The 13,845-nt window shown below is 36.9% G+C and overlaps 1 protein-coding gene across 2 annotated transcripts in view; it reads left to right on the top strand.

Annotated features, from left to right (window-relative positions):
• ORC5 (origin recognition complex subunit 5) overlaps positions 1-13,845 on the top strand; it is a 60,480-nt gene that overhangs the window by 10,991 nt on the left and 35,644 nt on the right. For both annotated transcript variants that reach the window (XM_038154554.1, XM_038154555.1), the window contains 8 exons: positions 1,281-1,392; positions 1,749-1,879; positions 2,707-2,755; positions 3,319-3,409; positions 5,571-5,623; positions 7,728-7,840; positions 10,868-10,915; positions 13,146-13,256. In XM_038154554.1, coding sequence (XP_038010482.1) covers positions 1,281-1,392; positions 1,749-1,879; positions 2,707-2,755; positions 3,319-3,409; positions 5,571-5,623; positions 7,728-7,840; positions 10,868-10,915; positions 13,146-13,256 — 708 coding nt within the window. The remainder of the gene's footprint in view (positions 1-1,280; positions 1,393-1,748; positions 1,880-2,706; positions 2,756-3,318; positions 3,410-5,570; positions 5,624-7,727; positions 7,841-10,867; positions 10,916-13,145; positions 13,257-13,845) is intronic.

Raw genomic sequence — 13,845 nt, 5'->3', positions numbered from 1 at the left:
AAGTCTGTTGTCTTGAATGCTGATATTCCAGTTGCTTAAATTCTGGATTCTGGACTGAGGCTTTCTAAAACAGTTGTGCAGCCAGTGTTGCAGAGCAATGTTGTAGGAGCAAATCTCTTGCCACTCTTCCTTTCCTGGAGTGAAAGGAGACCAGGAACACCACTGGTAGTAGTGAAGGATATCATGGGACTGGAGGGTTGCTGCTGAAGAATAAGTCATGGATGCTTGATTTCTCTGAGGATTGTGGTAGCAAATATTGAAGTTCTTCATACTGGATGATCAGTCAGGAAGTAACATTTCAGGAAGCTGAATGTATCTTAGCACTTCTCTCAGCTGAAACATCAGGAGTTCTGGGAGAGGAAACCAGCTGAAAGAAATGCAGAAAGATACTTTCTTGTTGAAAGTGAAGAAAATATTTATGTTCCATAAAAACAGAGAAAAAACAGTAAAGAATATGGGTAGGTGCCACTTCACCAAGAAGTGAGGAAAGTAAGAACCATATTTAAAATCATCTTTTGTTAGGCAGAATTTTTTGTATGGTTGCAAAAACCTTGCAAAGAGGAGAATGACCCATCATCTTCACAGGTGGTTTTAGCTTCGTATTAAGTAGCTAATATTTTGAAAGGTGACGAAAATAAAACAATATTGTTTTTAATATGAAGCATTTTGCTACCTGTTGATCAAAACATCCGTTCTGAAGCAGGTATTTTGTCAATAAAAGCTTGGTTACAAAAATATATTACTATGTACAGCCCCATTGATGTTAATTAGTAAAACAGTTGGGAGAGAAAACAGGTAATATTACATTCTTGGTTTGGGATGTCTGTGTGTTTGTCTTTAATAACCAGATTGCCTTTTAAATAAAGTACAAGATAGCTTGGTTCCAGATGCGCTGAGTTTTCTTTTCACTTTTTAACTTTTTCTGTTTGCTCTGAAAATCTGTGTTTAATTACTAAAGTAAAACGTTCTCTTAATTTTGAGGTGGAATATACTTGGTATTGTGTATCACCCTAGAAAGGTTACATGTCAGTGAAATGGCAAGGGTTGGAGAGAAATATCATAAAATTATAAAGATTTGCAAATGTATGATCTGCTTGGTTAGGCCAGCTGAAGTTTTAATGCAAATCACTAGTATAGAAATAAACTGTAAATGTAATGATTTTTGTGAAACAGAAAAAGTCACAATAATAATTTTTCTCATTGATGCTCTAGCATGCACTGGTTTTTTGTATTTCTCTGCCTGTCGCCCTCTCATACGGTTTTTTCTCTTCCCTGTGTAGACTGACAGAAATGTGACAGTTGTTCTGCTCAGTGAAATAGTGTGGGAACTGTTCCGTCCAAACATTGGGTGCTTTGAGCCATTCACCATGTATTTTCCAGATTACAGCATAGGTAAATTCTGATTTTTTTGATCTGCTTTTCAGGGATTATATAACACTTTTTCAAAGGACATTTAAAAGATTTTTCCAGGTTTATCAGCGTACCTGTTACAAAACCCAGAATATGCAATAGCTACTGGAATGTACAAGTCTATATTCACACAACCTGTAAAGGTCTTGTCTTTTTCCTCTTGCCAGAACATCTCAAAGGGATGTTTTGATTCCATTACATTTGCTGGTTCTTCAAATCAGTGTAGGTTTTGGTGGATTTTGTTGGGGATTTTTTAGTGATGGTTATTGTTTTTCTACAAATGTGGTCGATTTATTAAGTTGGCTTGAAAACAGCAAAATTTATTTTTGTTTAAACAGGACATCTGCAGAAGATCTTGTCTCAGAATCATCCCCCAGAATATTCTGCAGATTTTTATGCTGCATATATCAATATTTTGCTTGGTGTCTTCTACATGGTCTGTAGGGACCTGAAAGAACTTCGGCATCTGGTGAGATGAGCTTCTTTAGAGCTGCTGTTTTGCTTTGTGATGTCTTTTGCTAAATGAAAGTCTAGATTTATTGTTGAATATGGACAAAGGGAAAATTAGAGCTTATAGAATGGTTTGGGTTGGAAGGGACCTTAACAGTCAAGTTCCAACTCCCCTGCCATGGGCAGGGACACCTTCTACCTAGACCAGGTTGATCAAAGCCTCATCCAACCTGGCCTTCAAAACTTCCAGGGGCATCCACAGCTTCTCTGGCAGCCTGTTTCAGTGTCTCACCACCTTCACAGTAAAAAGTCTTTCTTACATCTAGTGTAAATTTGCCCTCCTGAGAATGTGTTAGCTTAAAATGTAGTTGCCTTTAAAATCCATAACAAAGGTTGCAGTTGTTTTGTGGCTGTTAAGGGCTTCCAGTGTTGTGTAGTTTTCTGCTAATAAATTGAAAGTATTTGTAATTTCTTCTTGTGTTTAAGTGTCCTGGAATGGAAAGTTTTATCTGAAAATGAAGGGAGTAAGAAAAGTTCATTAAAACATTTTTATTTCATTTATAACGATAAGTTATTATGTTCGTTTAAAAAAAAATGCAACCTCCAAGTATGATAAACAGATCCTACTGAGCTCAAAGCCATGTGACGTGTGATAGATTACTTCTACTTGTATTTTATGGTACAGAAATGTTGCCATTTGTGGCAGTATAATGTTTGTAAGCAAGTGACATAATTATTGATTTAAAAGGGTTTGTTTGCTTCGCAAAGGAATTAGTTACCCTGGTAGTTATACTCTGTAGCTGGATCAGATAGTATTTTAATGTGTTCCAATTTTGCTTTCTGTAGGCAGCGCTCAATTTTGCTAAATACTGTGAGCCAGTGGTCAGAGGGGAAGGTAAGGCTGTGTCTTTAATTTGAGAGATGTATGAGAGAGCGGGGGCTGTTCACTTGGTTTTGGTGGAGGCTTTGCTCTGATCCTTGTGCTGTGGTGGCACAGTGCTATCTCAGATCACAACAGCATTGCCTACTTCAGTTGCACCCTGTCGTGAGCACTTGCAGCAGAAGCAGTACGTGGTATTTAGTGGTGGTGTTTTAGGAAACAAAGATGGAAATACCCTGAAAATTTTCCTGCTTCCTATTAATCTTTCTCCTCACTCAACCATCAGGAGTTTGACAAAGTGATGGGACAAGTTATTTCTTTGTCAAGGCCAAGAGAAGAAAGAAACCAAGAGGAGAGGTTTTGTCAAGCTGACACAGATTATCTCAGAACAGTCACAGAGAAACAGCCTTGTGTGGCAGCATGTGCTTGCTGGATGGATGGTGGTGCATCATCCTAAAGCAGCATGTCAGAGTCAGGCTGTTAGACTGTGTTATGCCTGTGACTTTTCAGGTGTCAGGGATGAGTTTTAGTATTGCATGAGTTAAATGTTTAACAAAGTTGATTCTGGCTTGCTGCAGCAAATGAACGCGACACCCGCAAACTCTGGAAAAATATCGAACCTCATTTGAAGAAGGCAATGCAGACTGTTTATCTCCGGGAAATATCCAGGTAATTTGGAGGGCATAGGCTTGTTTGCTTTGTTGGAGTTGCTGTTTTTAACTACCTTCCTCTCACTGTGTTTCATGGCTAGTGTTTCTTTTTTGCTAGATGTAATCTTTTTCCTTTAATGTACATTTCTTTCTTGCCATACACTGTTAGAAATAGCATATCTCAGGAGGAGATTTAAACAAAGTGGTACTTGCAGCATATAATAGATTCAATAAGTAAAGCAGTGGCAGCAGGTTTTGTTCTCCTTTACACTGATGCTGGATCCATTTTCTGTAATGTATGAAACTACCAAGCATGGGAATCCATCACCAGAATATACAGACAGTTTAGAACACACTGCTATGTGTGTTAGCTCGCCAGATACTCACTGTACCAAGGATGTGTGCAAGCCTCAGAATTCTTGAGCCATGACAGATTTTGAGTATCTGTGTTTCTTAGCTTTGTTTGATAGAGCCAGGTTTGTTTTCTGACTGTGCTTTCTCATCCCTTATTTTCGTTTCCAAGGGCAAATTTTTTCCTGCGTGGAATTGCTATTTTTGACAGCGTTAAAATCTGGTTTCCTATTAATGGCTATTGTTCTTGGTATTGTTTTAGATTCCTTGTTTATTTTGTCTGTAAGCTGCCAGACTGCTAGAAAAAAGGATGGTGGTGTTCATTCACAGTGGTAATAATTGGCTTAGGTTTAATATTTCCTCCCCCTTTAAGATGAGTGATTCTGGTGTTACACTATGTGAAGAGAGATCATTCAGTATTGCTTGGTTTCTTTATCTTGGTAAAAACATACTGATTTCTTTCCTTTCATTGTCATTGAGGCTATAGAGTATTCTGGTCACAACCTGAGTGCGTAGTAGAAGTCTTTGCTAATGTTCTAGAGATGTGATTATTCCTTTAAAAAGAGAATTGATTTTGCTTTTTCCAAGCTAGACTTCACTGTAGCATGCAGCTTTTTACTGTTTGGCTCAAATATTTATTTATATTCAATATTGATCTTCATTACACAGTCTACTCGGGATCTTCCTGACTTTTTATATTGTGTAATTGCCTACTCCAATTAGGTTGTAATAAAAGATTATGATACAAAATAGCTTGTGAATTGTTTCCAAATAAGTGATTTCCCTCTACAGTTTTCTTTGATTATAAATTTGAGCTTGACTTGATTTTTATTAGAAATTCCAGCTTTCTATCTAACAGTTCTAGGATTTAGTTCTGTGTACCAATAAATGCTTGAGGAATTAAAATTACTATATCAGTTTTTCTGGCCACAGAACTGTGATTACTCTGTTTTTTTTTTCTTGGCCATGTCATTTACAGTGATAGAACTTTGCTGTCAGCTTTTGTGCTACCTGAACTGAAAGGAAAATTAACATTTTTTCTGCCTGTAAAATAGACATTGGATAAAACCTTAAATCACCGATGAGTTGTTTTGTCATTCATTGTAATTTAAGTATTACCTGACCTCCCATTACACTGTTTTTATAAGTTTTATGGCTTATGACTGATAAACTCTGTTCATGAGGAACTTTAAAAAACAAGCCAAAATCATTCCTTCAACAAACCTATCTTTTTGTAATCCCATTGTGGTATACAAAATGATCCAAAATATGAAATTGCTAGCAATGTCATTCCTTAAGGGAAGTTTTAAAGTGATTTTTTTTTGCTACTTTTTAGGAAAACACCGATCTACTTGGGGGCATTTTTCACTGACAGAATAATCCATCTTGCTGACTTCCATTGACTTCAAAATTACATTATGAAGTAATTATAGTAGTCTTCTCACAAACATAAACAGTTATTAAGCAGCTTAAAAAGAATCAAAACTATCAGTGCTTTTGCTTTTTATGCAATTCTGCATTACTCTTGAAACTTGGAATGCTATGGATGTTTGCTTACTCGTGGTAGCTGGATGGGAGGAAATAGGTATTTTACAATTAGATCTTTTATGCCTTAATCTAACATTATTTTTTGCTTTTTTTAATCAAATACATAGTCTGCAGATTATTAAAATTTACATGCGAGACAGTGAGACCATGTATTTTTAATTTTTGTCTCACTAACTGTATCCTCGCCAGCGTCACAAAATTAGACTATACCAAGCAGGTAGCTTTCTCTGAAAGATTATCAAATACCGCATCTTTATGCATTTGCATTATCTGTCTTTCAGCTCACAGTGGGAGCGTTTGCAGCATGATGGTGGAGAGCCTGGGCAATTGAAAGGTATCAAACGCAGTAACTGTGTAGGACCTCGTAATGTGAAATGTGCTTTCTGGCTCCACTTGGTCATTGTCACCTGAGAGCAAGTGAATGAAACCACGCAGACAAAGCTACCTGTTAATATTCACTTACAATTCAGGGTAATCGTGGTTCTTTGAGAAGATCTTCTAAAAGGAATGTTTTTCCCTTGTCATATATACTGTGAGTAACCTTTCCTAATATCCTTTCCAGGTAAAGGCAGTCCTTTTTACATCAGTGTTTTTTATGTCAGAATGGGTCAGGAATGGCCTGAACCCTGATGGTCAAACTTCTGTGTGCCAACTGGCAGAATTGTCCAAGTGGGGAGAAGAGAATGTTATACCTGGTGTATTGCACTGAATTAGCACATTCCTAAACAAAACACCTGTCCTGGTCCAGATTTCTTGCAAGGAGAAATGTCAGAAGTGCAAGTGTTCCTTCTCCATGTTCTTTCCTGGGACAAGTAGAGCTTTGTTGGTTTTATACTTTAGACGGGCTGGAAAGTTGAATCTTAATATATATTTGTCAGCCTTCATTTACAATTTAGGAAGGAATACTGAAATATTTTCCTGGTGATGTCAGTTGGTCATGGTCTTTTGACCAGTTTGTATTTGGGGAACATTTTTTATATTATTTGTCCTGACAATTCCTTGAGATAAATACAATCATCAGACTGTTTCCTGTGTTTGGTTTATGACTGGTGAATTTTCAATATTTTTGACGAAAGGAGATTAATACAAAGTGACATTATTAAACTCTCTCCCAGATGATCATGAAATATTTTGCACCTGACAACCCCATGAAGGGAGACTTCATTTAAAATGCATTTTCATAAGTGTATGTAGTAGGCAAAAATTTCATGTTGTTAAAACAGCATTTGATAGCAACATGCTTAAGAAGTTGTTTTAATAAATAAAATTCTAACTCTAATAAAGATGTAAATCATCAAATAGTTCAGTTTGTGCTGCAGTATTGGCTGACCAGAAGAATGGAGAAAAACGAGATGTTTTTGTATTAAACTAAATTGTCTGTCTGCAAGAGTTTATTTGGTGTTGAATGTTATAAATAGCATGCAGTACAAGAGAATCTCTTCATTATGAATGAAACTAAAACTGCTGTTCTTTTTGTGCTTACGTGAGAGGAAATCATTACTAGCAGTCATCTAAGATGCTTTTCCCTGTACTGTGGACCCTGAATAGTAACTTCTAAACGTGTTTAATTCTTTACTCTTTATTTGCTGGTATTTGGATTAAAGCATAAGGGTGCTTCACAGAATAAAAAACTGTTGAAGTAAAAACTGTAAGCAAAGAGGGCACGAGAGAGAGACCCTTTAATGGTTTCTGTAGTTAGCCAGCTGATGAAGGGTGCTTTGATGATCCTGTTCTTATGCAGAGGAAGAGCAGGGAACTGTAAGGGTAAAAATTACAAAGTTCCCCTCAAAAAGAGGGGAAGCAGATATTCACTAGACTGTAGTTTTTGTGGATTTTAATATCTGTGTTTAATCTTAATTACGTATACATGTATGTAAGGAGGCAGAGTAAAGTGGTTGAAGTTTAAAATTTTTAAAACATTTTCTGGAGGAAGTGGGACAAAATCATTGATCACAGATGAACTATTTATTGGAAGTTCAGCACTGCTGCTTTCTTCATCATGCCAGCCTTGCTCGTGGACAAGCTGTTTGGTGGCCGAGAGGAGTCTAAAGGTTGAATCTTGAAAACAATTGTGGTTGTATTTAAATATATCCCTTAATCTGCCTTGTTTGTCAGGAAAATTCCCTTAAATGAAAGTAGTCTGGAATTGTTTATATCTTTTGCTGGAAGATTTATGAATCCCTGATGCTTCAAGTACAGCTGCTGAGAGTCTGAAAAGGTTTCAGGATATTAGCTTTGTTTAGCTTTGTGACACGCTCCTTGGCCCTTCCCTGAGTTTGCATCTGTTATAATGGGGCTGAGAAAGTCATATTTATTTAGTTATGGCACTAGAGCGGGAGAGAAGGAGAAGAAAATGAATGCAGGGAAGTTTAATTTGAAGTTTGTGGATGTTCAGGCTGGGTTTTGGTTAACTCATGAACTGTTTGTTTCTTTTATAGGACTTTCTGCACATACCCATGTGGAACTTCCTTATTACTCCAAATTTCTTCTAATAGCTGCTTACCTTGCCTCCTACAATCCTGTTAGGACAGATAAGAGATTCTTTCTTAAGGTAACAAAATTCATGTCTTAGTGCTGTTAACTGGATTCCTGCATACTGAATTTCATAGTTTAAAACTCTTCAACTATTTTTTTTGAGCACTGTTTCTGTGTGCGCTTCGTTTGATTTGATGAGCAACTTTACTGTAGATCACATACTGTGATTGGTAATGATTACTGAGTGATTTAAATGTCTAATAAACCCAAATTATTCTTCATGTCAAATTATGCATAAAGCTGGTTTTTTTCTTCTTTTTTTCCTGTGAGCCAAGTTGTGGTCATACTGCAGACAGGTGCTGTGGTGCCATTGGTTGTTGTTGTATGTTTCTTCCTGACCGAGGATCCTCAAGCTCCTCAAGCCTGCCTCATTGCATCATTTTGAGTTATTTGACAAAATGTAGGTGGGAAGACAGGTATCAGAAAAGTGATCAGGCAGTCGGGCTTTCTATACGTTTTACCAACTATTACTGTATGTATTGATATGTGCATGTGTGTATAAATATATGGCAATTGTGATGGATGGGTGTAAGCAATTAAAGAAGATGAGAGCAAGACAAATTTGTAAAAATATTACTCCCTCTTCAAAAAAAATCATAGATGCACATTTTGAGAAGCTACTGCAGTTTCTAGTGATGAAATGTTAGTATGTTTTCAGTTTAAACTCTGGTATGATCTTGCTGAAAGCTATGGGTCTTTCACCCTTCTATTGAGTCCTTTCCTGAGTTAAGGGTTACTTGTAGTAAGTGTAGATAGGCAATTTTTTTTTATAGGCAAGCCTTCTTTGCACTTGGCTGGAGCATTTTCTACAGAGATTTTTTTCGGTGAAGAAATGTTTCTACACAGAAATGGGAGAGCGTGCAAGAGTCAAGTCTGTATAGCATGTTACCAAAATGTGCCACATCTTCCTTGTGTTCACTGAACAACCTTTTCAGCTTAGGTTTTTTCCTTTCTCTTTTTGTAGTATCTCTGCATGAGTTTCCACTCTTGCACATGAACTGTATTAAACTTTTGTACAATAAACATGATTTTCTACGATTTTTGAAGCAGGGGTCAGGAAGGTATTTCTATCATTGCTATCAGGTATTTTTTTCCAAGAACTTGTGAAGCAGAAGTCACCATTTTTCCTGCATGTCGTGTGGTATCGGTTAGCTCTTCATCAGGTCTAAAACTGAACTTCAGAAATAGCTGCATCTCAAAGCCCAACAAAGCCAACACTTTTGACAGGGTTTCAAGCTGAGTGTTTTTGTGAGTCATGTGAACAGTGGAAATAGAATATGATTTTTATCAGGTGTGTAATGAGATTCAGAATAGATGACAGAAAAGTATCTTCAGGAGTGATTTAACTGAGGGCTAAAAGAAGCAAAAGGAATGCAAACAAAAGGATGGTCATTGAGTTGCTCATCTGCACTATTCTATAGGTGCTAGGCTATACTACACCTAAAAGTAAAGTCACAGTGTGGGGCAGTCTGGAATGCTAAACAGAGCATGGGAAGTGATAGTTGGCACCACTGCTATTGGTTATGTGAAAATTCAAGAGCTTTGCAGTAGATTGAGAGAAAAATACAAAGCTGGTTTGGAAAACATGAAAAGAATTTAAAACATGAAAGAATAGGAGTATGTATATAGGAAATCTTTATAGAAAGCAGCATTAAAAGCTAATTGAAAATTAGCTCTGAATTTCATGGGGTTTTGTGCTTGAACAGAAATAAGATACCATATATACTATATGGAGATCCCAGCATAACCTGTAAAATGCATGAATGCAGTTTGTTGTGATCCATCCAAAGCATTCTGTGTAACCTCAGGCTTGATCACTTTCCCCTCTGTAAGGTCATGGTTAGCACTGCAGTCATTTTTTCAAAGGCTTGATAAAATGATTGCTTTGCTGTCTCTAATTGTGTTTGATACGTATTAGCTGAATTAGCTATTTTCTTAAATCAGACAAATCATGTGAACTGAACCTGAGCCCTGTCTGCTATTTAGCTCTGCAGAAGTCAGTGAAGAAAAGCCACGTTTACTAAGATAGTTTTGACATGGCTGAGTACTGAGGGACACAAATGCTAAGTACAAGATTTTAAACATTTAAATGAAAAAAATAATTCCTTTGAGTTTTTTTGCCTGCTTCATTAAGCATGCTTATAAGGTATATTAATAAGGTATACTTCTCAGGGCTGTGGAAGAAGGAAAAACGCATCAGGTGATATTTTAAGAAATAACACTTAACTACGTTTAAAAATTATTACATCTCTTCACTCATTTTACATCATTTGCACCTCATCCTTCATGTCTCTCTTGGATTTTTTGTTTCTTTTTTTAACCCATTTCTTTGTAACATTGTTTATTGTACTTCTGCCCTTGTCTTGCCCTCACATTTTTAGTTGAGATCCAAGAGCACTTGGCTATTTTCTTTCAGTAGTCCTTCCTTTTTTAAGACAATTTTAAAAATGTGCAGCTTTAAATTACATTGCATTTCTTCAACACCCACCCCTACCTCTTCACCCTCCCCTATTCCTTCTTTTTGTCATTTAGCTCAAGAACCTTGAGCTACCTTTGTATTGTATTGATTAAATTCCTGGTTGTCATTCTGCCAACTTTTGTTGCATCCAAATTCTGAAATAGGGTCAATAAAAGGTGAAAATTGTGGTGGATTTTATACATGGATACATTTAAAAATTATGATAGTCATCATCTGTCTTTTTTATTAGATGATTGAGGATATGAGGAGGATGGTAGCACAAAGTCATATTACAAACCAATTTTTACTACCTCAGTTCCTGAGTGAATTAAAAAAAAACCAACTGCATTTCACCAGGAAATATTAGCATGTTGTGATTTGGCTTTGCACCACTTGGGACAAGATGAAGCAAGAAGCTAGGCAAGTGTAATTTTAGGGCTTGTAGTAAGAATGATTGGTAGGGACATCAAAGGCAAATACTGGAAGTGTAGTAAAGAAGTAGAGTAATGTGCTACATTTGTTGTATATACATTCTTTATTAACTGTTTTAATAATGTTACCTTTGCTCTTGTCTGTTGTTTGCAGCATCATGGGAAAATTAGAAAGACCAACTTCATGAAGAAGCATGAGAAGGTATGTATTTTATCCTTCTAAGCTGAGCTTGGCAGCAAGTATTTTCTTTCCACTGTATTTGTGGGTTTGTATTACATTCTGTGTTATTGATTACTGTAGAAACATCAGAGCTGCAGAATCAACAATTTTTGGTGCACTTGTTTTGTACGCTACAAATTTCTGTGAGATACAGACATTTTATTAAAACTGTAACATAAAATTTTCTCCTATAGCCGTATTTTTGTGATCAGCAAAGAGTGTTTAATAAAGCCAGTTAAAGGACGTCATGAGTGGAGTTGCCAAGTATCAGCATTTCTCTCAAAAATAATTTCATATCGTTTAAAGAATTTTTATACAAAGGTTTCTATAATGAGGGAAATTGAAATAAAGAGATAAATAATTGCAGATGTAGTGTTATAAATAGACTCATTTGCTTCAGTTGGTGGGACAGTTTATGTCAATATACCTTTGCCCAGAAAAGCTTGTCTGGGCTGATCAGTCTAAAGACTGATTACGGATCAGATTCACCTAACTCTAGTGGGTGCCTGCATCTAAAACAGTTTATAGCCCATGCAGAGTCAGTCGATGCAGTCATTGGAATGTAGGGTGTGATTTGGCTCTTACTAAAGCACGTTCTGTGTTCAGGCAGATGAATTGCACCACAAATTGTATTGATTAGATTTCTACTGGCTATATTTGGAACTGAGGAAACTCTCTGTCTGTACCTGCTTGGCAGGAAGCTGACATTAGATGGAATAAATCCTTCCTTAAAAGTTTAGGTATAGCAAGTCTAAAAATCTATTTTGCAATTCATAATTGTGTCAGTCCAGAAGCTGTGGCTTTTTTTAACTAGAAAAAATGAATCTTGTGAATGAGGGGAAGAAACTGACTTACAATTCTATTAATTACCCTGTTGCTGATAAAAGCGGAATTTGTGTGGTTTCTTTGCATGATTGGCCTGGAACGATGCTTTTCCAGTGACAAGTGAGAGATCTTCCTGGTGAATCTATTTTTGGCTATGTGTTTTCATGATTTTTCGCACTGCTTGCTTTGTTAGCCTAGAGGTAGCTTTGGGGACACCTCCTGGATTTGAAAAGTTAAAACATGTATTGGAAAGAACATTTGATTTTGCTGCAGAAATGATGGCTAATGCCACAGAGGTGCTGGTGGTATATTTGAGATGTTCTTTCCCAGAAGCATTTTGAAACAAACTTTCCCTTGAAAGTCCTATTTAATCTTGGCTGCTCTGCTAGTAAGAATAAATCAATGTACTCTACAAAAAAGGCAACTGGATGTCAAAGTAGAGAGAATTAAATGCAAACTTAAAATAAAAAAAGTATTTTCCTTGCAAGAACTTTTGGAAGTGTGTGTCATAAATCTCTGTAGTCCTAACTATACTGCCTGAGTTGGAATACTGCCCAGTTCTGCCTTATAAACTGTACATCTCCTTTTTGCAGAATTGCTTATTTTGAAAATGCTTAGCATTGAACAGTCAGGACTTTGTATTTCTTTGAATTCAAGTGAATGCAATGTTACTACATGCAATAATCCATAATGCCTAAAATGGCCATCAGTGTCAGCTGAGGTGTGAGGTGTGCACGATGCAGAAGAGCTCTGTAGATGTGAGGCTGGGCAAATCTGCTGTGTTCTGATAGCACAGTTGCCTGTAGCTGGGCTGGTAGCTCATTATACAGCAGGTCTTACCAGCCAAGGAAGCTGACCTTGGGCTCAGCCATCTGAACTCTTCGTTTTAACCAGCTGAACCTGTGGGAAGCATGTGCACTGTGAATGTTACTCAGTACTCTTTGCCTTGCCTCTGGAATACTCTGTCCGGTTTTGTCCTCCTTCTTTGGAAGAAATCTTTAATCTTCCTACCAACACAAGCCATTCTGTGATTCTTTGAATGCCATAAAACATAGCCTTTCCTCTTTATTCCTTAATATTCGGCAAGGTCATTAGACAACACAAGTAAATGTATAAATCTGCTGACAGGAAATTTGGCATAAGATCCTCTGTTACAGCTCAGAAATGCTCCTGTTTATTGTGCAGTTTGAACACTTGCCATGTTAAATACATCTTTCTTTCTATATCGTGATCAATAAACACGTATTCAGTGTTTTCCATAACGTGTAAGTAGGCTGTATGAAAGACTACTGTGAATCATAGTGCCACCCTAGAGGCCAAAAGAATAACATCGTGTAGTACTCCAGGGAATTAAGAAGTGGATTAAAAAGTGTTGTTTCTGTTGCAGACCAGCAATCACCTACTTGGGCCAAAGCCATTTCCCCTGGACAGATTGTTAGCAATATTATATAGTATTGTGGACAACAGAGTTGCTCCAACTGCAAATATATTTTCCCAGGTGAGTGTGTACTTACTTTTTTATTTTTTTTTTAGTGTCTGGAATTCACCAAGTTTTAAATGCTTTTTGTAAGTCAGAATTCTAATTAAATTAAATGGAAAAACAACTACAACAGGTGAGTTAAATCAACGGTTCAGAGTAATATTTATCTGTATTACTAGCTGTGAATCCAGTACTTTATCTGTCTAATGGTCTGAAATCTGCTAATAGATAACTTTTCCCTGATCCTGGACTGTGGTCTGTACTGATCAGTTCCCTGGTTTCTCGCTGAAGTCTGTAAGCCTGTTTGCATTTCAGGTTAGGTGTTTAAATGGTCACTGTCCCATGGCCAAAATTAGTCACTTTGTAGCACACATTGCTACAAAAATGTAGTGGTGAAGAAGAGCAGAGGGAATAAGGTACTTACAGGTGAGCAATGTTTGCTGTGGTGCATATATTTACTGTTTTCCATTTGGACAAAATGTGAGTCTTGCAGGGAAGGGTGAATGTCCCTTTTCACTAGATGGCAGCATAGCTATAGAAGTGAGTGGAATTAAGTAAATCCAGTGTTTTCTTAAGAGCTCTGGGTTTGTCTACTGTGTATTGACAA

Source organism: Motacilla alba, chromosome 1A (assembly GCF_015832195.1).
Source record: "Motacilla alba alba isolate MOTALB_02 chromosome 1A, Motacilla_alba_V1.0_pri, whole genome shotgun sequence".
NCBI lineage: Eukaryota > Metazoa > Chordata > Aves > Passeriformes > Motacillidae > Motacilla > Motacilla alba.
Note: the sequence above shows the minus strand (reverse complement) of the source record. Positions and strands in the feature narration are given on the sequence as shown.